General features: G+C 35.9%; 1 protein-coding gene across 12 annotated transcripts in view; it reads left to right on the forward strand.

The window, feature by feature from the left end:
* Positions 1-27,508, forward strand: part of PUM2 (pumilio RNA binding family member 2) — a 95,381-nt gene that overhangs the window by 50,829 nt on the left and 17,044 nt on the right. For 9 of the 12 annotated variants that reach the window (XM_072770967.1, XM_072770971.1, XM_072770964.1 and 6 more), the window contains 3 exons: positions 7,405-7,548; positions 7,666-7,956; positions 12,232-12,468. In XM_072770967.1, the coding sequence (XP_072627068.1) occupies positions 7,405-7,548; positions 7,666-7,956; positions 12,232-12,468 (672 nt within the window). The remainder of the gene's footprint in view (positions 1-7,404; positions 7,549-7,665; positions 7,957-12,231; positions 12,469-27,508) is intronic. The other 3 variants (XM_072770976.1, XM_072770975.1, XM_072770968.1) reach the window with 2 other exon arrangements.

Here is a 27,508-nt window from a genome sequence, read left to right on the forward strand (position 1 = left end):
ATTGTGAGGGTTTCTTTTATGTATTACATGCTGCTGAATACTTCTGTGTGTGTTTTTTTTTTAAGGATTTCTTAATTGCGTTTATTCTATTTTTTTCTCATTTATTCTATTTTCTCTGAGATTCTAAGGTCTGATTTTATCATCTTGTCTAGCCCTCTGAATAAAGAGAAGATGTTAATACTGCGGTCCCTGAAGTACAAATAATAGAATGAGAGTGTTCTTGTAATTTTCTTTTTGTTCTTTTTCTTTCTTTCTTTCTTTTTTTTCCTTTACCACAGCTATGTACTGGCTTCAGGGAAGCTGCTTTCCTGGAGCCATTGTGGATTAGAGATCTTTGAAAATGTACTGTGAAGCTGAAGTTGTAGACACGTAGAGGGACATGAAGACAGGGCTAAAGGGAACTGAGCTGAGAGTTTATGGATGACACTGCTGAGATTACTCTGGGCTCCTCTTTCTATCCCTCCCTTCTTTTAAGGCTTGCCTTCGTGATTCCTTTACAGTAACCCTAATATTAACTCAATAACAATTGCAAAATATGACCTCTCCTCCATTCTTACTTTTATCAGTTCTTTGTTGTATTTCATCATATTGACTATGTTCAACTCTCTACACTCCTCTCTACCATTTCACTACCTTCTCTGATACTTTATTCTCCTGGCTTTCCTACCTTTCTCATTGTTTCTTTTAATCAGTCTCCCTTTCCTCTGTGTAGATCCTTAAACATGGAAGATAGTCTGGCCTAGTGACTAGATGCTTTGGAGTCAAGTCTGCCAAATTGCTGTATCACTTAGTCATATGACCGTGACCAAGTTCACTTTTCTCTTTGAACTTAACTTTCAATATTGGAACAATAGATACTTTACTTTTTTTGTGTGTATGTGTGTGGGGCGGGAGTATCTACTTTCATCTTTTCAGCTATCATCTCTAGACCAGTAAACTATAAATCCATCTATATCTTGGATTCTTTTCTGAACACCTAACACATTTTTGCCTTTGTATCAGAATTACCATGTGTGTGTTCCAAGCACTCCTCAAACCGACAATGTCAAAAAAATGAACTCTGTCCTAGATTTATCTTATTATTGTTTACTTTATTTCACTACTATTTTTTACCCAACACCCACAAGTTTTATTTTCAACATTTACTAAGTTTAAGTTGTGCTAATATTTGATACATAAAATGTATCCACTTAACTATATGTACACATAATTCATATCCATAGTAATATTTTGAGTTTTATCTTTGAAACTAATTTCAATTTGAGTCAAACATTTCATTTTTTACAATAACCCTAATCTGTTGATGAGAATCTTCATTCCACCTGAGGTAAGGCATGTAATCCTGGGTACAGCTGGGATATGGTACTGGGATGGTCAGAACTGCCCCTAGCCCATACAGGCAGGATACCTTGGTACAACATAGAAAAGGAGCCACATCATCTGAGTAGACACAACCATAGTTCCATAAACTCAGCTTGATGAGTGGAGCCTGGTAGGACTTCAGCTCTCATTGGGTATCTCAGCCAGGTACCCTTCTACAGGGCATGACCTGCATGTTGGTGGCCATCCTAGAGGGGACTACTCGGTGGTACAAGCAGAAAGGGATGATCAGGCCACCTTTGTTCAGCTTTACTCCTTGCTCAGAAAGATGGTGTTAATATTTGCATGGCTGAGTTTGGTCAGATAGGAAGGGGTCTCTTTGAACCACTTATGTTGATTTAGCTGAAGAGAGAAGTCTCCATAGGTGACGAGAGAAGTCTCCTTGATGGAAGATCATTTTCATGTTCACATGTGCACATGCCTGTGTGACATGCAAGTGGACTTTCAAGGCTTAATCTTAAAATAACCCAGTGTTGATTCTTGACTCCTAAAAATTATGCTGTCAAGCTGGCTATAGGTGAGCTATGCAGTTTTCCTCTTTTAAATGTTCTTAGTCTTGAAGTACAAACTATAAGGAAAGCCTATTCCAAAACTATTAAGATGAATTCATTACTTGGAGCGGGAGCTCAAACATTGCTCTCAGAGCCTCGCTTTGGCCACTTTTACCTAGGAGTATTGCAGAGGGGTTGAGAGGAAGAGAGGAGCCAGCAAACAGTTTCTGTGTTGCACCCTTGCCCTGGACCAATGGGCCAGAGACACCCCCATCCAGGTGCCTCAGCAAGGCAAGTGCACTTGGTCCCATGCCCTCAAGGCTGTCCACTATCTCTTGAACTAGAAACTTTTGGTTTTAGCCTCAAAATCATATTTAACTCTTGATTTTCTTCTATGTTCCATGTTCAGTAACTCGTCAGTTCTTAATCATTCTGTCCCACATTCATTTGTTTTCTTTTTGTTTTCTTTTTTTATTTTTTTTTTTTTGTATGATAGTCACAGAGAGAGAGAGAGGCAGAGACATAGGCAGAGGGAGAAGCAGGCTCCATGCACCGGGAGCCCGACGTGGGACTCGATCCCGGGTCTCCAGGATCACGACCTGGGCCAAAGGCAGGCGCCAAACCGCTGCGCCACCCAGGGATCCCCATTCATTTGTTTTCATCTCTGCTATTCTTGTTTAGCCTCTTCCTTATCCTCCCACTAATTCGGCCTCTAATCTTTACGTCGTTTTCTTCTCCTTTTAGTTACATTTCAAAAATACAAGTTAGTTTATACCATTCTGGTTCTTAAGATTTTTAGTGATCTAGTCCCAAACTATGTAGTTGATAGTATCCTTCTATAATCCTACACTTTAATACACTAGATCATATACTGCCCCCCCCCCCCACACACACACAAAATGCCTGTAGCCCTAGTTAATGACTTTTCAATTGACTTTTCCTAGGTATACATTTTAAACAAAATTGGGATATATAGAGTTTAACATTTTCCTTTCTTTAACATAGCTTTATAAACATTTTGTAATTAGCTTTGCTTCACATCCTTTAATATCCTTTCCACGAAGCCTTCCCTGGTCTTTCTTTCCTAGTGCTTTTTCATCAGTAATTACTCTTTTCCCTTCCTGTAGCACATAACTTGTACCTTTCTTTAGTACTTCCTTCTGCCTTGCATTTCATTTAGTTTTTTGTGCACTTACTCAATTCTGCACTTACTTTGCCATGTTTAAAAGTAGAAAATGAAAAAAAAAAAAAGAAAAAAAAATAAAAAAAAATGAAAAAAAATAAAAATAAAAGTAGAAAATGTCTTAGAATTTAAGTGGAACAGCTTTTTTTCCATTTCTCCTTGAAGGTCAGTTAGTAGATTGGTGTCGTGTCTTAAAGTGGCATCTTAGAATTAAGGAAATAGTACATTACCTCCTCTACTATGTTGTACAGTTCTTGAGTGTGGGGACCATTTCTTTTTTAAAGCCCTGTATCTTATTAGAGTCTCTCAGTAATAAAAAGATTGAGTAGAAATTAGAAACTTTTGAACTAAATGACAAGACCAAATGTCCATTGACTGATGAATGGATAAAGAAGATGTGATGTATACATACATGATGGAATATTACTCAGCCATCAGAAAGAATGAAATCTTGCCATTTGCAACCATGTAGATGGAGCTCGAGTTATTATGCTAAGGGAAATAAGTCAGAGAAAGACGTAACATATGATTTCACTTATGTGGAATTTAAGAAACAAAACAGATGAACCTAGAGGAAAGGAAAAAAGAGGAGAGGGAGGCAAACCATAAGAGAGACTCTTAATTATAGAGAACAAACTGAGGATGGGTGGAGGGATGGGTACTGAGGAAGGTGTGGAGGTTTTTTTGTTTTGTTTTGTTTTTGAGGAGGTGGGTGTTTGTTGATGAACTTCTGGGTATTACCTGTAAGTGATGAAGCACTTAAATGCTTCTCCTGAAACCAGTATTATACTATATGTTAACTAACTGGAATTTAAATTAAAAAATTGAAACATTAGGATCCCTGGGTGGTGCAGCGGTTTGGCGCCTGCCTTTAGCCCAGGGCGCGATCCTGGAGACCTGGGATCGAATCCCACGTCGGGCTCCTGGTGCATGAAGCCTGCTTCTCCCTCTGCTTGTGTCTCTGCCTCTCTCTCTCTCTCTTACTATCATAAATTTTAAAAAATTTTTAAAAAAGGTTTAAAAAATTGAAACATTAATAAAAGCCAGGAACTTAAATATTAAAAATAGAAATAAAAAGATAACTAAATTCAGATTGATTAGAAAGTCAAAATCATTCTATTGTAATGTTTCTTAGTCTTCATCTCTTTATAAAATCCACTTTAAAATTACAGATCCTTACAAATATCCAAATACTTTTAAAACAAAGACTCATAAAGATAATATGCTACATTTAAAAAATAATATAGGTGCCCCAGTGGCTCAAGTGATTAAGCGACTGCCTTTGACTCCGTCATGATCCTGTAGTCCTGGGATTCAGCCAGGGTTGGGTTCCCTGCTGGGCTGGGAGGGGAGGGGAGGGGAGTCCTACTTCTTCCTCTCCCTCTGCTCTCCTCCTCGGTGCCAGCCCTGAGGGTCAGGTAGCAGTGGAAGAAGATACTTGCCATATGTTAAAATAGTGAAAGAGTTAGATACAACATAAAGAATTCTAAACAGGTGAGATAAGTCATCCCAATAGGAAAATGGGCAAAAGACTGGAACAAACCTCTCCTAAAAGAAAATCCAGATGCCCAGTTATATGGAAAGATGCTCATCCTCCTTAGTATGGGTAAAGAAAATCAAATACATAACATTACTTCTGCATATTTTCTGGATTAGCCAGATGTAAAAGTCTGAGAATATAAAGTGTTGTTAAAGTCACAGAGCAGGGGGGCCTGGGTGGCTCAGTGGTTGAGCATCTGCCTTTAGTTCAGGTCATGTTCCTGGGGTCCTGGAATTGAGTTCCTCATCAAGCTCCCTGCAGGGAGCCTGCTTTTCCCTCTGCCTATGTCTGTCTCTCATGAATAAATAAATAAAGTCTTTTTAAAAAATAATAAAGTCACAGAGCAGTGGAAACTAATACCAAATTAGTAAAAATGTAAATTGCACAGAGTGTCCACTCCTTTAATAGATATAGAGAAATATGTGCACTTAACAGACAAGGAAACACACACCGAAATGTTTATGGCAGTACTATTGGCAGTGTCCCCCAACAGGGACCAATATAAATGTAGAACAGATAAATGCATTGTGGTATCCATCCATTGAGGTGCTACACTATAATGGAAATGCGTATCTGTATACAACCACGTGAATGAATCATACATGAAAAATTTGAATCCAGGGCAGCCCGCCTTCAGCCCAGGGCCTGATCCTGGAGACCCGGGATCGAGTCCCACGTCAGGCTCCCTGCATGGAGCCTGCTTCTCCCTCTGCCTGTGTCTCTGCCTCCCTCTCTGCATCTCTCTGTGTCTCTCATGGATAAATAAAATCTTTAAAAAAATTTTTTTTAAAAATCCAAACCAAATGATGGTTAAGGAGGGAGGCAGATATGGGTAGTAGGGTGGTATGTAACACAAAGAAAGAGGAGGTTTGGTAGAGCAGGGACGGACATATGAGAGGTAGGGTACTGAGCACTCTTCTGTTTCTTAACTTGGATGGTTATCATTTTTTTGTTGTGGTAGTCTTTATACTGTACTTTTGAGTTTTGTACTCTTTATGTGTTTTATTTCACAATAACAGTAAATTTTTAAAGAAAGTATTGTGCTTTGCTAATAAAGTACCTTCTCTGTACTGTAAAGAAAAAATTAGAGTCAACATTCCCTTTCTCCCTGTGGCCCTTTTTGCAGCAGAACTCCTCAGAAGCATTGTCTGTACTTGTTTGTGGTTCTCCCATTCTTGACTCAATTCCTCACAGTTTGGCTTTCATCCCGCCATAATGACTTCCATGTTGCTAAACCCATTGGTCAGTTCTCAACTCTTAATAGGTTTTAGCAGCATTTGACATTGTTGATCACTTAGCCTTCATTGAAATTCTTTTTTCTTTGGCCTGCCAAGAGACCACATTTTTCTAATTTCGTTCTAATTTCCTTTCCTTCTTTACTGGTTATTCCTTCGTAGTCTCTTCCCTGGTTCCTTCTCTCTCCAACCTCTTACTGTGAAGTACTCTGTCCATAGATTCCTTTTTCATTTTCTTGGTGATTTTATCCTTTATAGCTCTAGCCTGGACCTCTCTTCTAAAATTGAGATTTCTATATCCTATTTGGCATTTCCAGTTGGATATCTAATAATTTCTTCTCAGATTTATCACATTCATTCCGTGAGGAGAAGGTTTAGAAGCTCTGCATTCCCTCCTAGATTTTGCCCTATATGTCTTGCCCTCTGTGTCTAATTGGCTGGTCCTCCTAATTTATATTCATTTATAATGAAAGTATAATTGCAAAACAGAATACTGTAATTAAAAACATCCTTCGCATGTGAGAGTGTTGACCCAAGTGGTGAAGGTAGTTTTCAAACTTAAAGCTATCAGAGGTTGCCAGTGCCTTTTAGCAAATGAATGTCAGACTGTTGAACCTTATTCCTTGTTTGTCATGCCTTTCTCAACCTGACTTCTGGGAGGGGAAAAGCTTTCCTGCCTTAAAGTATCTCTTCTGTGTAGTTAACTTCTCTTTTGTGCATCTAGAATGGTACTTGTTATATACCGTCCTTGGTAGAATTGGCAAAATAGTCATATTTCTGTTCAAAATCGTTACTTTCTGTTCTGTAGTTAAGGACTCCCCACTGAGAAAGGCTGCTAAGAGTAAACTTTCCTAAATCATGCAAATTGTCACCTGCCTTGTACTTAAAGCTATAATAAAACTAATAATGCGTGCATGATAGTTATCCAAACTTTAGCTCAAGAACCTTTACAAAAAGGTTGTGACCTTATGATTTTAAAGTATGTGTTTATATAATTTACATTTTTAAATGAATGCTTACAAATGAAAATCTATGGGGATGCTGGTAATGAAGCAGTTGGTTTAGAACTTTATTAAAATTGAATAATAAATATTTCTTACAGTGTTCTACCTCACATCCCCTAGTTTTCCCATCTTTCTTTCAGAACTAATAGGTAATATTTTTCAAGTATCAGTGCTTGAATGCTCTGGTTTCTCTTCAGATCATATAAAGTATCAGTGCTTGATAGTCTATAGTTTCTGTATCAAAGAAAGTACCTCATCATTCTGTGGTCCTTGAGTGGAAGGCATCTCTTAAAATTTAAAGAAAACAAAAAAAAAAAAAATTAAAAAAAAATAAAAATAAAATAAAATTTAAAGAAAACAATTTTACTTACACTCTGTATTACATTTCCATATATTTAGTAAGTAATACTTTCTCAAATGTGTTTGCTTTTCATAACTACCTAAGGGTTTTATGTTAACAGTATATAATTATATTTTCTGGTTGATGAAAAACAAATAAAGGGGAAATAAACATGCATGTGTTCTATAATAAATGTCTTCATTAGTAAACATTTGTTTTAATATTGTCTAGGCTATCAAGTACTAGCTCCAACTGCCTATTATGATCAGACTGGTGCCTTGGTGGTTGGCCCTGGAGCAAGAACTGGCCTTGGAGCTCCAGTTCGTTTAATGGCTCCAGCACCTGTTTTAATTAGTTCAGCAGCAGCACAAGCTGGTAAGTTTAAGTGATGTTTTCAGGGATAATATTTTTTCTGGTGTTCTTTAAGATATTTTAAAAATAGAGAATAGTCTTTTGGATAGTTTCAAGAAGTATCTGAAATTTATTTTCCAGCAGCGGCCGCAGCAGCTGGAGGGACTGCAAATAGTCTTACAGGCAGCACAAATGGTCTTTTTCGGCCAATTGGCACTCAGCCACCACAGCAGCAGCAGCAGCAGCAGCCGCCAAGCACGAATCTGCAGTCTAATTCATTTTATGGGAGCACTTCTTTGACTAGTAGCTCCCAGAGCAGTTCTTTATTTTCTCACGGACCTGGCCAACCTGGAAGTACATCTCTTGGCTTTGGAAGCAGTAGCTCTTTGGGTGCTGCTATAGGCTCAGCCCTCAGTGGATTTGGTTCATCAGGTAAGTTGCCTTTTATCATGAGTGTACTCTTAAGTTTATATGTTTTTGATAATAAGGTAAACATTAATAAGTAGCTTGTAGTGTAGAAAGGACAGGACTAAAATACTGGTTTGTTTAATTTTGTAGAAAAAGTCTACCTCCAGCACATCTTTTAAGTTTTATGAATGTTTTGCTCATTTCAAGCTGCCCATCTTTTACTCAGAATACATTTTCCCTTAGCTTTAAGAATAGTGTTCCTATAATTTTTGTTTTATTGAGGTTTGCTTACAGCAGTATATTTTAAGTTAATTACTAGCTCTTCTTTATTCTCTACATAATGTTGAGGAAGTAAATATTTTGCCATCTTAAATTTCTGGTGTTTTAAAGTAATAATTGTCTTTGTGTGCTTATTAGATGGTTTATTCTTATTAAATGTTAGTAGCTCATTATGATTTTGTTTAGTTTGTATAATATATAAAAATAAAATATAATGAAATGTTCTAAACAGAAGCCCCTAAGAAACTACTAGTATGCTTATCTTTTAGGTTAAACAATGTGGCCTTTATCACTCAAAATTAATTTAAAAGCGTGTTTCTTCCCATATCTTAGTTTCATATATAATACTTAAAATTTTAAATTTGAAATAGCTTTACAAAATAATTTCCCCACACAAACTGATTTTGTAACTGAGGAACCACTAGGTGAAATCAGAAGAGGCCCACATTAACTCCCTATTGACATACTTTGTTAATTCTCTGAGGTTTCCAGGGTATTCAGGAAATATTAGGGGAAAAACAACTTACCCAGTTTTATTGATATATTTTATTGTCACCCTTTTCTTCATGAGAGGCAGGGCAAGTTTTTCAGACTTCAGGTGATTTTTCTATTTCTGTAAAGTCTTAGAATCTTTAATACCTGCTTCTCATCTGTTTTCCCACCGCCTTAAATTGTATGCTTTTCTGGTGCGGAAAATGTCAAAACTGACATGAGCCAGTCCTTTTTTTTTTTTTTCTTTTTTTCTTTTCTTTTCTTTTTTTTTTTTTTTTGAGCCAGTCATTTTTAAGTGTTTGCTGGTTTTCTAAGGAAAGATCTTTTGAATTTGAACATTCATATTTATAAGAGGAATGGGCTAAAACATTTATAAACTTTCAGATGCAAAATGCTTTTTTGTTATAGTGAAGTGCAACACGGAAATAATCACTGTTACTGAACACAAAGTTACCTAAAGAATGGGCACAAGAACTTCTGAGGGAATATCTAATGAACATGAAGACTCTTCAGGCCTTTAATTTTCCTATTTGAGTTTTTCATTCCTTTTGGAGTTCAGTATTTTTATCCCTACCCAAGCACTCCCATAGGACTCAGTTTTTTGTTTCTAATACGGTCGACAAGCATTTTCCCCAAATAATCCCAACATGCTGAAGGAAACTGAAAGAACATATAATTTTTAAAAGATAAACTTTGTAGAAATAACTAGTTTCTAAACTAGAGATTCTAGACTCTAAATAATTCAGGAAAAACAAGAGCTTTGATACATCTCCTGTTCCCTTTTCTAATAAAATATGTCACTGAAAAAAAAAAAAAAATATGTCACTGATGGTCTGGAATAGATTTGTAGGCCCCCTTACCCAGTTCTTTCAAATTCCCATTTGTCTCTTAGTTGTTAAGATCATTCCCCCCAGCATTCAGGAACTGGTTGGCGTGAACATTTTGTTCCCTACAAATGTTTACTGCAAAAGCCTCTTTCCCAAAAACTGATCTTCTTCATGCCTCCCTTATTTATAATCATGCTTATGCAATTCTCACTACGAGTCTAGGTGGCTCTGTTTACTTTGCTTCAGAGGGCATTGGCAGTTGCCACTCCTGAATGCCAAGACATAGCCTCTTGAACATTTCATGAGAGTTCATTCAAGTGTGATACGTTTACCCTTAAAACAAGTCTACCCGTTACCATTTCATAAGATGGCAATCCCATACCTATATGAAGTCTAAAATGATAGTATAGTTATGTGCACATATGTGGAACCAACACAGTCATTCTCTTACCTATATAATAAAGTTATTAACACTTATCAGTGTTAAATACCCCAGCTTATAACAGTCAGCTAGGAAACTTAGCTATCAATATAGTAATTAAATCTTCCTTTCTATGACCCATTATTTAGAAAGTGTTGTAACAATTGAAAGCTTGTAATTTAACATTTTATACACAGGTGACATGATTAGCAACTCCACTGTTGGTCTAACCTTTTAGGTATTTTAGGTATATTTTGTTTCATATTTATAATCACACTGTTGCAGATAACTTAGGCATATAGTAAAGGTTAAAGAGCCAGATTTTTAAGGTTTAAAATAAAACTATTTCTGAAATACTTTTAAATGTTTGGCTTGGCTTTTCCTTTTTGGAGGAAAATAAAATTGTATGTGTCAAAACTGTGGGGGTTTTTTTGTTTTGTTTTGTTTTTTGTTTTTGTTTTTGTTTTTTTTTGGTTATTTGCCAGGGGAATGACAGTGCTATTGCTCTCATTATTGAGCCTTTGTCTTTTTCCTTGTCAATTAAATTGTTTTCTGAAATAAATAGGAATTTTAAATATAGCCATATTCTAGAACAATCACTTTGACAGTGTCCTTTTAAATTAGCATAGTTAATGTAGCATATGTTGACAATTTTGCCAAAAGCAACTTTAAGAAGAGGTATTTTTGCATTAGTGTTTGCATTTGGTTTTGCTATTAAAGTGCATATGCTTATGTAGTACTTCTCTATTACATGATACCTTAAAATGTGCAATTTTCAATAAAACATACGATCAGTCTTTCAGAAACCACACTGGCTGGTTTAAAAGGTTGACTTGTGTTTTAATATTTTGCCTCATACAGTTATGTGAGCCTAGTATTTTTCCTTTATGAGAATCTGGAATTTGGCAAAACCAGAATAATTATTTTCTATCTTATAAGCTTAACTTGGTCTACCATGTGCTCTGCTTAATTTTTCTCTTAATTTTTCATTATACCCTAATGACCTACTTATAATTGACTTGTGATTAGAAAACCAAGACCTAATAGAAACTTTAAAATTCTCCTGAAAAAGGTTACCATATTGGTCCGAATATAGAGCTTGTTTAAAAATTTGACAGGTTAAGAAACATAATAATGAAATTACCTTAGGTATAAAAGGCATTCAGTTTAAGGTGAGGGGTGGATGTCTGTGTTTAGAAATTGGGAAGAAGCACTTGAAAATGTGGCCTCTAAGTGAGACTTAAGAATTGGGAGTTTTGGACAGCCCTTTTAAACCCTTGGTAAAGAAGTGGATTATCCAGATGTGTTGAATAACAGATCTTGGGTTATTTTTTTTTGAGCGTGGACCGGTACAAGGGAACGAGATTCTACCATTGTTTTATGATTTTGCAGAGTACAAAAGGAAAAAGGGTTAGAAGGTTGAACTTGGGATTAAGTAGAAAGAATTTAGTATGTAGTTCAGTTAGAAATGTAAAATGAAAGAATCGTATATTATCTGAGAAAAAAAAGGCTTACCAGTCTTCACTTGAATAAGGGCCTCATAAAACCAGTAGTAGAATCTTAGGAATGGAAGATCCCGAGGGGTAAGTGAAAGTATGTCTTTGATGTGATAATAGTAATGAGAGCTATTACTTTTCTAAAAGGAGTCTAGTTTTTCATATCTGTTTTGTAACTTAGTTGTTGAAGGATAGGGAGAATGTGTAGTGTGAAAAGTACAGAGAAGTTAGTTGTTATCTGTTATTTCACAACTGACATATTCGGGCCAATATGGACTTAAAAGACCATGGTTTGAACATAAGCTAGACGCTAAATTAAATATGAATGGTGAGGGAAATGTATTAATAATCTGTTAGTGTAATCCTTTCTGGACATTGAGTTGAAGTCTAAGAACCTGATTCCAGAGATTAGGACACTACAAAAATTTAACCTTAATGGAATTTAATCTCTAGCGTCTCCTAAAGCAGACACCTTACAATTCCAGGGTTTATAAATCATACCAGGGTATTAAAGCACAGTAATCATATGTGTCGATGGTAAATATGTGTGAAATAATAAACATATGAGTGCTCTGTTAAGTATTTGGTTACTTTATTGGGGTGCATTTATACCCTTTTATGATTAATAAGTTAGTTTATATAGTTATCACAGTAATTATCTTCTTCATAATGTTTCTAAAAATAATTATTGTGATCACTTCTGTTATTTCCCAGCAAGAGTTGGGGATAGGTTTTATTCAGTTAACACTGTATGTAATTAGGGTTTTTTTTATTTCTTCTTCAGTTGGCAGTTCTGCAAGTAGTAGTGCCACAAGGAGAGAGTCTCTATCTACTAGCTCTGACTTGTACAAAAGATCTAGTAGCAGCCTAGCACCCATAGGGCAACCATTTTACAATAGTCTGGGATTTTCCTCCTCTCCAAGTCCAATAGGCATGCCTCTGCCAAGCCAAACTCCAGGACATTCACTTACGCCACCGCCATCACTTTCATCACATGGATCCTCATCCAGTTTGCATTTAGGTAAAAAAAAAAAACCAAAACCCTTTTTATTTGTATGTATACATGTAAGTGTGTTTGTGTGTGTGTTTATAATATATGTAAAATATTTAATGTTGGATAAAACATGCCAAATTGCTTTTGCTTTTAGATATTTAGCCTTTCGAAAAAGTTCTACTTTCGTGAAAATTCAAAGTGAGGGTCTAATGTACAGTAAGGTAAAGACCCCTATTGTATCTTATGTTCCTTTTATGAAATACAGTGGTGTGTTTTTTCTTGTCTGTGCTTTTGATTTGTGTGTGTTTTAGATCATCTGAAAAGTCAACTGTTTAAACATGATAGTAAAAGAAATTTCACTGTCGAAAGTTTTTGCACACCTAAAGGAAAGCATTAGTCACATATTTACTGAACTTCAAATAGTTTAGTACAATGGTTTTTGCTTTGGCCTTTGAATCCTGGCCATTTTACTAAAGGTTGTATCAGGGTATATGAATTTAGTATGTTTGTGAGTTAGAGTCTTAGGGGTTTGGTCCATATACTCTTACTTTTGAATATGTCATTAGTTTAAGAAAAAAATGTTTTAGGCTTCTTATACCCTTGAATTTGGAGCATTTAGACCTTTTGTTTATATCTGTATGTTAAAATTGCTACCTACCCCAAGATTATTGAATTGGTGGTTACCTTTTTCCCTCTCCAGGAAGTATTTGTTGATGTAGTTAAACAGAATATTTTGAAGAGATTTTTGGGTATCAGAGGCTGTATATGAATCCCAGTCTCTTCAAGGAAAGTATTTCATTAAAATTAGATTTTGAATTTTTGTAATTTTAGTTAACTCCATTAAAACAGATTCTCTTTTTGATTTTCATGTGCTTGGAAAAATTTAAATCAGCTTGTGATTTAAAAAGTAATGTTACTGTTGTTAGCAAATATAAGTCAGTGATTATATTTGACACACACACCCCCATCATAAGGGTGTAGCTCTTTTTTCCTAAAGCTCATTAATACGTAAGTGTCCATGTAACAAAGAGCTCTTTTGCAGTGATCATTGTTTAGATATATGTCAGTGTGAAGTGGCCTGGAGTTTTAGACGCTTGTCCTGTGCTCAGAATTCTGGGTCCTTGGTCTTTTGTGGATATTAAATATATACAACTAATTAATTTATTTGGGTGGGATCCTAGTATCTGTACTGCATTATTTGTGTAAACTTACCAGTTTTTAGCCTCATACCTTCCTTCGTTTATCATCTTTTCTTGGTCATAGGAACTGCTCAGTTCCTGATCTCTATTTCTACTCAGACCCCCTCCCTCCCACCAACCCCCATGTGTAAGACATGCCTTTGAAACTTTGAAATGACACAAAAATTTGGTATATAATAAGCCTAAGAATAGGTCTCTCATAATAGTTTTGTGTTTTGTTCAAAATTATATTTGTCATGTCCTGTCCTCACATAGGTAAGTTCCAGATCAGATTCCTGTCAACCGTTACTACTTCTGAGTGCTTTAGAGCCTGTAAAAATGGCATTAATTATTCTACATAGCTTGCTTAGAAATTAGAATATAGATGAATTTTTAGATGTCTCTATAATTAAGCAGCAATCAAGATATTTTTCTTCAGACTCAAAGAACCCAGCTGTGAAGATGCTTACAGAAGAAATTCTTGTCAGTTATGAGAACTAATTAATCATCGCTTGGGCCATTAATACTTTATAGCCTGATACTTTTGTACCCAGAGTTAAACTACTTAGTTTAGCTTCAGCTGGAAATGTGATCTTTTTAATATATCTCTGATTGGAATTATCTGTAGATGATTTCCTTTAGTGACCTCCCAGTTTCTTTTAGTTTTAGTTGTATGACAGGCAGTGTTGTTAACAAGGACCGGGTAGACCTGCCAGTTTGGAATAATTTAATAGATTTCATACATATACTCTTTACATGGTGTTCATGGAAGTAATCTATTTGCTTTCACCTGATTGAATCACAATACAAGACTTCCATGCTCTCTGCTCTAAGAAAACAGTTTAAATTGCCTATCCTTTAAGTGGATTTCTTCATGAATCAGGTTATCAAGGCAGCTAATTTAGAAAATACTTATGGAAATGAATTTGCATATCCATTTTTAGAAATGATCTCAGCTCACATATTGAGAATATAGTATCGTGAGATAGGAATTAGTTCTCAGTTTCATTAGAATTGGTTGGAATTAATTAATTCCAGGTTATTGTCTTGTGAGAATTTCAGACGGGTAACCATTATAATTATTGATAGGCCCTCCTGATACCTACATTCTTAAAGTATTGAATGACACACTTTTTTTTCTTTTTTAAACCAGCTCTCCCTTTGTTAGTTATTTGATTCACAGAAAGGACCTAATAGCAACATTTTGTGCTTCTGTCTTTCCAAAAAAGATGTTTTAGTTTTAAAAATAGTTGTCATTTGGTTAACATAAGTATTTTCTTTTCTTCTTTTTTTAAAGATTTTATTTATTCATGAGAGGCAGAGAGAGAGAGGCAGAGACACACAGGCAGAGGGAGAAGCAGGCTCCATGCAGGGAGACCAATGTGGGACTTGATCCCGCGACTCCAGGATCACACCGTAGGCTGAAGGCAGACGCTTAACCGCTGAGCCACCCAGTCGTCCCAAAATAAGTATTTTCAACTCATGAATACTAGTTACTTTTTCGTTAAAGAACAAATATTTCAATTGATAGGTATTGGTTCATTTTTTATAAACTAAAATATTTCTGATTTACAACCCTGTTACTTTTTTAATATATTGGGAGTCAAAAACAAAGTTTTTTCCATTTCCTAGTACAAAATTTCTTAACAGATAAAAGATTCCTTTTTAAAAAACAAAACCACAGTATCATCATCTTTTAAAATTAATAATTTCTCACTATTTTGTTTTCCCTAATTACCTTAAATGTCTTTTTATGGGTCCCAATAAGGCCCCATATATTGCATTTGTTTGATATGCCCTTTAATCTGGAGCCACTTCCCCATTCTCTTTTTTCTTTCCATTTATTTATTGAAGAAACTTTGTCCTATTGAATCTCCCACATTCCTAACTTTGCCAATTGCTCCCCCACGGTAGTATTGAATGTGCTTCTCTATTCCTCATATTTCTTATAAAACGGAATTAAATCTAGAAGTGTGGTCTTATTGTTTGTTTTTGTTGTTTTTGACAAAATAAGTTCGGTATTCTCCCTGTTGCACCATATCAGAAAACACACCTCTGGTTGTCTCCATTGTGAGCTTGTCAGCCTGATCCACCTAATGGTGTAGCAGCCTAGAATTGAGCATTTTTTTCAGATGTTGCAAAGTGCTGATACTCTAATTCTGTCATATCTTCAGCAGTTATTAGCTGGAAGTTTTCTATAAAAAAGAACTCATCATTGTGAGGTTACCCTGGAATATAATATAGTTCATATAGGAGTCGGAATAATGCTTGATTTCTTTAACTTTATTTTCTAACTTTGAGAATGAGTTGATGCCCTGGCAATTTCTGTATGTAATTCATGTTTTGTTTTGTTTTGTTTTGTTTTTATCATTGTTACCTGTAAATTGATAGCTTTTAGGGTACTTGATAGGTTTTAGCTCATTGCAGTCTGAGAAACTTCAATTTTATACCTTCTTTTTGATCCCTTAAATTTCACCATCTAAGGTACCTGGCTTTCAGCTCAGGTCATGATCCCAGGGTCGGGGCACCATGTCTGGGCTCCCTGATAAGTGGGAAATCTGCCCCTCCTGGGTTTCTCTGCCCCTTCCTGGCTCATGGTCTCTGGCTTGCTCTCTTTCAAGTAAATAAATAAAATTTTAAAAATTACCTTTTGCCATTTGGAACCCTTCAGATTGGCTCCCATTTGACTACAACTTTTTTTTAAAGCAGCATTTAAATACTGAGAATCAGAGAAACAAATGGGAACGAAGAAGGAAAGAGAAGGAATTTTAAATTAATGGTTTTTGGGCAGCCCCAGTGGCTCAGCAGTTTAGCGCCGTCTTCAGCCCAGGGCGTGATCCTGGAGACCTGGAATCGAATCCCGTGTCAGGCTCTCCGCATGGAGCCTGCTTCTCCCTCTGCCTGTGTCTCTGCCTGCCGCCCCCCCCCCCTTGTGTGTGTGTGTCTCTCATGAATAAATAAATAAAAATCTTTTAAAAAATTAATGGCTTATCTTGAAATACAAAAAGCAGGGTTATAGTCTGGGTTTCAGGTGAAGTGTTCAGCTTTAAGTGAATTAATTTTCTCATATTATCTTGATCTATTAGGGATGGAGGAAATTATCTACCTGCAACTGTTTCTGTAATCATTCTCTGATAGAATTCAGGATCTAATTTTCCCCCCCTTTTTTTAAGATTTTATTTATTTATTCATGAGAGGCAGAGAGAGAGAGGCAGAGACACAGGCAGAGGGAGAAGCAGGCTCCTTGCAGGGAGCCTGATGTGGGATTCGATCCTGAGTTTCTCTGATCACACCCTGGGCTGAAGGCGGCACTAAACCGCTGAGCCACCCGGGCTACCCTCTTTTTCCTTTTTAAATAAAATTTTAAAATATGCTAGTGATTTCTTATTTAATCTTTATGCTCACATAGTAATTAGATTGATAAGGCATTTCCCAGTCATAAAGCAACATTCTGTATTTTTATTTAACTTAGAACTTGACGAACTAATGGCTTATTCCTTGTACCTCTTCATTTTTGTATATGTGCTGCCAAAGTGAGCACTGTACTTCTTCATTTTTGAACTGGCTTATATTTTTCTTAAGAAAAAAGGTACCTAAAAAGTGTAATTCAGGCTTTGAGCTTAGTGAAATTAGCTTATTAAAAGGTGGCTATCAGTTCTGACAATTCACTAATATCTTATATTCAGTAATTTGCTTCTTATGGATTAGAAAATTTTATAACCTATTTTCTAATCACAGAAAATTTTATGTTAAAAATAGGCAGAATAAAACTGTTAGTATCATTTTTCCTATTAAGTAGAAGTTAACATCTGTTACAATTGCTGAACTTTGGCAGATTGTGTCATCTTCTTTTAGAATGAAATGTTTAAAAATTAAAACAGGGTGGCCCAGGTGGCTCAGTGGTTTAGTGCCTGCCTTCAGCCCAGGGTGTGATCCTGGAGACTCCGGATTGAGTCCCACGTCAGGCTCCCTGCATGGACCCTGCTTCTCCCTCTGCCTGTGTCTTTGCCTGCCCCCCCAACCCCGTCTCTCATGAATAAATAAAATTTAAAAATAAATAAATAAAAATTAAAACAGATATGACCAAATCGGTTGTAAGGCAGTGTGCAGTTTTTCTGAATGTCATATGGTCCTTACAGCAGAAAAACAGAATAAATTATTTTGAAGCTTTCATTGAAGGTACTCCCTATAATTGAATAGCATTTGAATAGTTTTCTAATGCACCTTCATATGCATTATTTCATTTCATCCTAATTGTTAATGTAGACTGGCTGAGCAATATGGCCATCAAAGATAGAAAAGCATAGTTCTTATGAGCCCAGGAGAATTGCCCAAACCAGTAAATGATGCACCATTTGACTCTTGCTACTATGCATGATTTTTCTATTATGCTATTCTATAATAAATTGAACAGTTTTATAAAGTGTATAAGCAACAGTATTCTAATCAGCCTCCAAAACTGTGTACCTCACAGTGGCATAGGTCATATATTTTTATTTTTTATTTATTTTTTTAAAAGTTTTATTTATTTGTGAGAGACACACACACACAGAGAGGCAGAGACACAGGCAGAGGGAAGAAGCAGGCTCCATGCGGGGAGCCCAACGTGGGACTCCATCCCAGGTCTCCAGAATCACACCCTGGGCCAAAGGTGGCGCCAAACCACTGGGCCACTGGGGCTGCCCAAGTTATATATTTTTAAAGTTGTATTTAAGATTACTAAACTTACTAGAGCCCTTTCTCTCATTTCAGTTATTCTTGAGAAAGCCCAAATATATTAACTACTCCATGAAATAAAAATAGTGTTAATCATAAAGCAGGCAACCTAGAAATTGGCTATAGGACAGCATACCCAGCTCTCAACAGAGTATTATTTACAGGTTCTTGTGGTGATGTATATTAAAGCACCACTTCACAGCCTTGGTGTGTCTAAAAGTCATTTATTGATTGATATGAAATACGCTGTGAAGAAAAATCCAAAATTCTATTATTACTCATATGGAGATGCATATGATTATAAGATACAATCTTTATTTCATTTCTGTATACAAATTTATTGATCTTAGTTCTAGTTTGGAGTTACAGTGATTCATTTTTTTGTCCTTATGTTTTATTATCTGTGACTTTATGGTTCTAATGACTGGATATTTTCACCAGTTCAGTTAAGGTAGTCTCAGATTTAGAACTAGCAAATACTTGATGATCTAAGTCAGTGGTTCAGCTTCAGAATGAATCACTGGGAGCACTCAACAAGTGTGAGGAAGTGAGCAATTTGGAAATGTGTGGCAACAGTTTTTGCTTATCACAGTGATTGTAGGGATTCTATTGACGTTCAGTATCCATATGCTAAACTTCTCATAACAAAAAAGAATTTTATCCCACTTAAATATCCAGTAGTGCCCACAGGGAGAGAGACACCTCAGAAGAAAATAATTCATATTTTACACACGACCTTATCCAGTTCACATTTCTTTTTTTACTCATAGTTACTGGATTCCTTGAGTGTTCTTAGGAATCTTTGACCTTGTCCTCCATCATCTCCCTAATGCCTTTTTTCTTTTCTCCTACCATCTTTCCTTCCATTTATCTGAACTCTGCTTGCCAGTGTATATTTTAAAGTTTGGAAGTGATAAAAGTTTATAGATGAGAGGAAATGAAAGAAAGTCTATTGCCGTTTTGTATATGTTTTTATTTTTTGAATTATTTTTTGGTAATGTGTTTTTAAATGCTTTTCCCTCCTTGATATGAAGTGTGCAAATAGGAGCTTATTCTTTAATTTTGCTGATTGTATATCATTATTCTCTGTGATCTTACTGTTTTTATTTTTTGGCCCTATCTTCACATTTCCATTTCAGTTCCCCACTCAATTATTTCTCTACCCTTTTCTTTTTACTGAGATCAAGTAAATCTTCATGTGCCTCAAAAATTCGTTTAATTTCTCAAGATTTCACCTAGAATTTACATCATTACATTATTTATACACTAAGCAATGTACATTAAGTAAACATAAGATCAAAAATATACCTCTTAAAATACATGCAGATGTACTTTACGAGAGATCTGTAGCTTTAGGTAAGTAATCTTTAAAAATGAAGACAGTGTGTGTCTCATGGGATAACACTGAAAAATAACTTATATACCGAGAGTATTTTCATATGCGAAGGTTTCCTTATAATGTATCCAGGGATAGGTCCAATGGAAGAAGGGCAAGATCTTTACACTGTAAACTCTAAACCACTGACAGAAGTTAAATAAGTCAATTAAATGGATAGGCATACTGTATTTGGGGATTGAGAGAGTCTGTTATAAAGACATTGCCTTTCTTCAGGTTGATGTATAGATTCAGCACAGTCTCAAGAATTTTTCCGGTTTTTTAAAGAAATTGACAAGCTGATTTTAATATTATAAATGGAAAGACCAAGCCAAGAATAGTCCAGACAATCTTGAAGAACCAAGTTAATACCAAATTCGTTAAAAACTTACAGTAATTAAAATTGTGGTATTGGCACAAGAATAAGTAAACCAGTGAAATAGAATAGTGGATCCAGAAATAGACCTACTCATTTAGTTACCTGATTTGTGGCCCCCTTACCACTCTGGTATATTTGTGAAGGATGGTCTTTCTAGTAAATTGGACTGGAGCAATTAAATATCCAAATAGAGGAAAATGAACTTTGACTACTCTTTCACATTCTGTTCATGTTAAATGTTCATGTTAACTGTTCATGCACAGTTATAAATTTTATTCTCAAAGAAATTAAATAATTTGCTTATAGTCATGAAGTTAGTAAAGAACAAAAATCTTGAGCCCACGTCTATCTTGCTTATTCTAGGATATCACATTGCATTCTCAGAGAATGCTTTTCTTTCTGTGTAATATCTATCTGAATAAATAAAGGGTCTTATTCTCTAAGATTAGAGTTTTTTCAACTTTTAATAAAACTGTGGTAAAATACAACTTAGCCTATTGTGAGTTGGTGGGGAATGTGAGTTTGAATGTCGATATATTGACTCCTTTATGGCTTTTTGCTTGCTAACAATTGACCTTTAATCCAAGTTAAATAATTTTTACTCTAGTAGCCTAATAAATATTTTATTACTAATTTCTAAATTAAAACTGATGAAATGTGGTCATCTTTATATGACATTTTAAACAGAATAGGAATAAGCTTAATTTATACTGAGACTAATCCATTACTATTGTATGTTTATCTTTTGTGGGTAGTTTTCACCTCCATTTTAGGATTTTTGTATCTGGTCAGAGTTTTACATATTAATTCATTCAGCCAATAAGGACTGCTTGACTAGAGATACTATGTTACAGAAAAAGACACCATCCCTACCCACTATAATGGAGTTTGTAGTGTTGTGTTGAATGTAGACATATATGTCAGCAGTTAAAATGTAAAGATTGTAGTGCTCTTTCCTTATTGCACTTTAATTCCATTTTATATAAACATAATCTGTCCATTAGAATTATCATCTTAATTCCTTAATGATTTTTTTTGGTACCAGATTTACCACAGACTGGATTTATATTAGAGTTATTCTTGGGTTTATTTTAGATTAGAAGCAAGAAAGCTGAAACCTTTCTCCACAGCTCTAAAGATTAGATCTCAGCAGAAGTTTGGATAATTGATAATGAGGATTTTATTTATGAATCTATTGTACACTAGCTACTTTCTTGTTTCAAAAATCAGTTTACATTATACATGGATTTCTAAAAGCATTATTTGGCAGTTCCAGTCAGTGTGTTTTCTGATCAGTTTGTTAGAACCATACTCTTCAGAATACTGCACTTTGAAAAGTTTTATGACAGTCAACTGTGGAATTTTGTGTGTATGTGTTTTGTGGGGTTTTTGTTTTTTTTGTGTGTGGGGTTTTTTGTTTTTGGTTTTTTGGGTTGTCATTTTGGTTTTTGAAATTGAGTTTAGGTTTAGGTTTTTCTGGGTTAAACGTATCTTTCACAGTACCTTCTCGGTTCAACCCTCTTCCCACCACTTTAACAACCTCAACAAGAGAGAAAAATCAGTGTGCCTCTAATGTTTGTCTAGGATCAAAATTTTTCTCCCTAATATTCATAATTCAAGAAGCAAACCTTAAGATTGCATAAATCCACTGAGTAATCATGTTTTAAAGAGAAAAATCCCAGCTCCTATAGTTTTCATTTACTCCAGCCACTCAGGGCAGCTGGCCATGAAATCGCAGCAGGAATATTTTAAAAGAAATGAGAAAAAAAAAAAAAGAAATGCAGATCTTGTATTATATCCTGATGGTTTCTTAACTGTCACCAAAAGCATTTACCCAAGCCAGGAATTGAGGTCAGATCTGAAAGGGTAGTTGAGATGTCAGGGAGATATTTTTGCCCATGTGTTCATATCGGGCAGTCATTGAAGTTCACCCCACTACTTAGAATTTTGGGGGCATAGGCAGTTTTTAAAGTGTCCTTATTTTCAACAGAGAGGCCGTTAGTTTTCACTAGGATTTTGGGGGCATAGGCAATTTTTAAAGTGTCCTTATTTTCAACAGTTAGAGAGTCAGTTAGTTTTCACTAAAGATTAAGCCTTAAGCAGTTTTTGAAACCAAACAAAACTAGCTTTTTTTGTTGGAATAATGGAAATCGGCTAAGTGAGTTAATCATAGAAATGATGTAATACTAGTCTGAAGATTGGTTCATATATTAAAAAGTAAAATCTTTTTAAATGCTTTTTGATGAATGAGGGAAGATTTTCAAATATGTTTTGTTGTGATGGTCTCCCTCTTTGTATTTTTAGAAAGTTTACACCTAACTACAGGCTAAAAGGTAAGGTTATTTAAGTGCTTTTACAAAACAATTTCTACTGAAATGGAAACAACAGATCTTTATTTTGGTTTGCAGTTTGCATCTAATGTTTGCTTTACATGTTGTCATAAGATGTACAACTTTAAGATAGCACACCAGACATTTATGCTTTTATATTAACCTATTAAAAATGATTTGAAAGGATTATGCTTTTAACTAGAATCACCTGGACTTTGGGGGCACCTGGGTGGCTCAGTTGAGCATCTTACTCTTGGTTTTGGCTCAGCTTATGATCTCAGGGTTGTGGGATCGAACTCTGAGTCAGACTCTGTTCTCAGCAGGGTATCTGCTGGATATTCTCTCCCTCTCCCCTGCTCACTGACTTATTCTCTCTCAAAAATAAATAAAATAAATCACATTGGCTTTTAAACTCCCTGAAACTTCGGTCTTTTTCCAGTAAAATGTTTGTGTCTTTTATATGGCAAACATATAGTTAATAATGATTTAAAAATATTATATGTAATTTATTCCCCATGTAACCTCAAGCGTATCCCAGATTTAAGAACATCATATGCCATTAAATGTTCTTCATGAGGTAAAGTGCAGTATAACTAAAAGGTTTAAGTGAATTGTGGAGATGTAAGGGTTTTAGAAAAACCTCAATCTAATTATTATTTATTCATTCTTGAGTTAAAGTATTTAGCTTCTCCAAGTCTGTTGTGTCACAAGTAAAATGGAGATAATTTCCTTGTCCCATAGGGTTCTTAAGAAGATAGCATATGTATTAGTTTTCTAGGACTGCTTTAGCGAACTACTACAGCTAGGTGGCTTAAAACAAATTTATTGTCTCACACTTTGAAATGTAGAAGTCAAATCATGGTGATGTCAGGGCCATGTCCTTTTGAAGACCAAAGAAGCAGCAGTCCTTCCTTGCCTCTTCCTAGCTTCTGCTTCTGGTGGTTGCTGGCAATCCTTGGCATTCCTTGGCTTGTTAGATGCATCAGTCTTATTTCCACCTACCTCAATATGTGACATTCTCCCTGTGTGTCTCTGTCCTAATTTTCCTCCTCTTAGGAGGACACCAATCATTGGATAGGAGCCCAACTTAATCCATTATAACTTCATTTTAACTTGGTTACATTTGCCAAGACCTTATTTCCAAATAAAATCAAATTCACAGGTGCCAGAAATTAAGAATTGAACATAGTTTTTTGAGAGACTCAGTTCAACCCAGTGTAGTCTGCCTTCTGGTTCCCCTAAATTCATGTTTGGCCCACATGCAGAATATATTCACCCAAAAGAGTCAGAACCCATCCTCCCATCAACCCAAAGTCTAAAAATCTCATCTAAATAACTCAGAAAATGGGCACATGGGTGGCTCAGTTGGTTAAGCACCTGCCTTTGGCTCAGTTCATGATCTGAGGGTCCTGGGATCAAGCCCCATGATGGGCTCCCTCCTCGGTAGGGAGTCTGTCTTCCTCCCTCTGCCCCTTCCTCACTTGCACTCTTTCAAAGAAATAAATAAAATGCTTAAAAAATAAATAACTCAGAAAAGTCCAGATCTCATCTTCTCTGTCAGACACTGAATGTGGATCAACCTTGGACAAAATTCTTCTCTGTGGACCTATGAAGCCTACAAAACAAGTTATCTGCTTCTAAAATACAGTAGTGGGACAGGCATAGGGAAGACATTCCTGTTGCCAAAGGGAGAGATTGGAAAGAATGAAGGGATTACCAGTCTCCAGCAAGTCTGAAAGTCAGCAGGACAAATCCTACTTTGACAAGACCTGAGAATAATCATTTGTGACTTAGATGCTCTGCTACTGCCCCACCTTTCTAGCTCTGCATCTGTGGCTCTGCTCTCAAAGTCATTTTTTGAAAAGATTTTATTTATTCATTCATGAGAGACAGAAAGAGAGGCATAGGCAGAGGGAGAAGCAGGCTTCCTGCCCAGTGGGAGTCCAATGGGGGACTCGATCCCAGAACCCTGGGATCATGCCCTGACCCAAAGACAGATGCTCAACCGCTGAGCCACCCAGGTGTCCCAACTCAGAGTCATTTTTCATTTTGTTCCATCTCTGACCTTCTCAGGCCAGGCTGACAGTGTTTCTATCCATAGGAAATTCTCAAAAATATTGTTGATCTCCCATAATGTCAAGGGACTGTCCAGCCATGCCCATTGGCTCTGTGTCCTTAGCATTCTATCTGGATAAACCAAGATTTTTCCAGATCATCAAGTGCTCATTTTCTTTTGCTTAGCAATTCCTTCTTGAAATTATCTTTTTCTCTTATTTTATCATAAGCAATTAGGAGAAACCAGACCATACCTTTAACACATTGCTTGGAAATCTTAGCTAAAATATCCATATCAGTTCTCTTTTCTGCCCAGTATAACACACTTCAGTCTAGTTTCCCCATTTTCAATAACCTGTTTCTCATTTTCTCTTAACTTTCACTTAAAGCATCTTTAGCATTCATATTTCTACCAGCATTCATGACAAACATATATTCTCTAAGACGGTAGCAGTTTTGGTAAGTGTTCTTCACATCTGAGCCCTTATCAGAATTGCTTTTAATATCTGTATTTCTGCCAAACCTTTCTTCAGGGTAGTTAAGCCTTTTTGTTAAGCACCTCCCAAATCCAAATTCACTTCATTATTAGGCTTTTTTTCTGGTAGCACTTTAGTCTGAGTACCAAAATCTGTGTTAGTTTGGTGGGGACGTTACGTCAGATTACCCGAGCTGAATGACTTAAAATGGCAAACTTTAGGGGAGGCACAGTTTCAACACAGTATAGCATTTTATGCAAAGTTCATGTTCTGAATGTCCAAAAAAGAGTGCTCAATAAATGGTTCTTGCCTTTTGTGTTTTTTTGTGTGTGTGTGTGTGTTTTTAATTTTTTTTTTAAGATTTTATTTATTTATTCATGAGAGACACACAGAGAGAGGCAGAGACATAGGCAGAGGGAGAAGCAGGCTCCATGCAGGGAGTCCAATGTGGGACTCGATCCTGGGTCTCCAGGATCACGCCCTAGGATGCAAACGGCACTAAACCGCTGCGCCACCGGGGCTGCCCTGGTCCTTGCTTTTTGAATGGATCCTCATGGACCATCAGGATCTAGCACATAGTATCAGTTATCAATATTAAGTCGTTAAATGGACTTTCTAAAGTAGGTAAAAGGAACTGATGATGTTGAACACAAACTTTATTTAAATGAGATGCCAGAACTCAGGTCAAAGATCTGATCAATGTTGTCCTTTGACAAATCATAGCTTTTGAAGTTAGGAAAGTGTAACTGATGTCTCAAAGTGATTCATGTACATATTGAGAAGCACTAATTTGAAGTCATTTTTCCTACCAAAGTCCAACAGTGTGCAGATAAATCAAGAAGTCAGATTACCCATGTTTGTTACTGTCTACTCTAGATGTTCCATATACTTATTTTAAAAAGTGATCAGAGAAAAAATACTGAACTAAAAATACTACGTTGACCTGTTTATGGTATAGAAGTAACTAAAATTAATGTCATAAAATAAAATAGACTGTCCCCATTTTCGACATTTTTCAGCCACCCCTTATCATCGATTCTTTACCTGCTCCAACTAATTGGTTATCTTTGGTTATCCCCTTACCATTTCTTAAGCTTTTTAGAGCCTTATCTTCTGAAACAGGCTCTGTCTCGTAGCTTATATATAGTTGTACCCTTTTCAGGACCCAAAATTACTAGGATTACCCATTTTTATTTGAAATTAGTAGTTGACAGCCTGCTGTAAAATGAACCCTTGAATTATCTTGGATTTTAATTCATTAGCCTCCAGACTCTTCTATCAGAATATAATCTTCAGATTTTTTTTTTAAATAAAAAGTATCCACTGATTGTAATTCAGTATGTTTTGAGTGAGGCTCAGAAATCTATATTTTTAAAAGAATACACAGGTCTGCTAAGTTGAGCTGCTATTACAAGTCCTCAGGGGGTAGAAGATAATGAAAAGACTAGTTAGATTTATTTATTTTGTGGTTTCTGTTACACTTTTTTCTTCGCCCATGATTTTCTCTGTATTTTATAATTTTTAGCTTTTGATTAATAGTAGGAAGGATTCTTTTTTTTTTTTTTTTTAAAGATTTTATTTATTCATAGAGAGAGAGAGGCAGAGGCAGAGACACAGGCAGAGGGGGAAGCAGGCTCCCTGCAGGGAGCCTGACGTGGGACTTGATCCAGGGTCTCCAGAACCACACCCTGGGCTGCAGGCAGCGCCAAACCGCTGTGCCACCTGGGCTGCCCAGTAGGAAGGATTCTAAAATGGCAGACTTCTCAAGGAAATTAATGAAAACTTATCAAATCATGTTCTTCTAAGATAATTGTAAGATGTTTGCCTTCACTCAGTTGTTAACGAATAAACTTGAAAACTCCTTCTGTAAATAGCATGTAAGGGGCAGCACACTGTTGTGTTTTAAGCTGTAGCCAAGGGTCCTGGCTTATTAGCTACATATCACATTTGGGCCCTAATGACTTCATCTGTGAAATTATCGTACAAATCTCCATGTCCAGTAACATCTAAGTAGTGATTAAGGAGTGGTAAATGATAAGGGGAGGTGTCCGTGATGATTACTGAAGGACTATTCTCCCTTTTCACACACTTGGTACAGAAACACATCTGCTTGTAGACTACCACTAGCAATGAAATGAATATAGATAGCCTGTATGTTTTTAATTTTGGAATAATTTCAGACTTTGGGGAAGTTGTAATACTAATATAAAAGCATTCCAGCATTCCCTTTACCCACATTTTCCAAATGTTATTTTTTCCTCATTAGCTTTATCATTCTTTTTCTCTCTTCTCTCCTCTGCATATTCCTTTCCTCTCACATCTAGTTTTTTTTTCCTTGATACTTTGGAAAAGAAGCTGCAGACATTGTCCATAAATCTATCAATATGTTTTCTGAAAATAAAGACATTCTTTTATGTTATCACAATTATCAAAGTCAGGATATTAACAATGATTTAGTACCACAATCAAATCACCCAACTTCACTGAAACTTTTCCAGAAGGGGTAGGGAGAGAGTGAGGACTGGGAGGGAGATTGATTAGGAGCCTCACACATGACA

The sequence above is a fragment of the Canis lupus genome, chromosome 12 (assembly GCF_048164855.1).
Source record: "Canis lupus baileyi chromosome 12, mCanLup2.hap1, whole genome shotgun sequence".
Classification (NCBI taxonomy): Eukaryota; Metazoa; Chordata; class Mammalia; order Carnivora; family Canidae; genus Canis; species Canis lupus.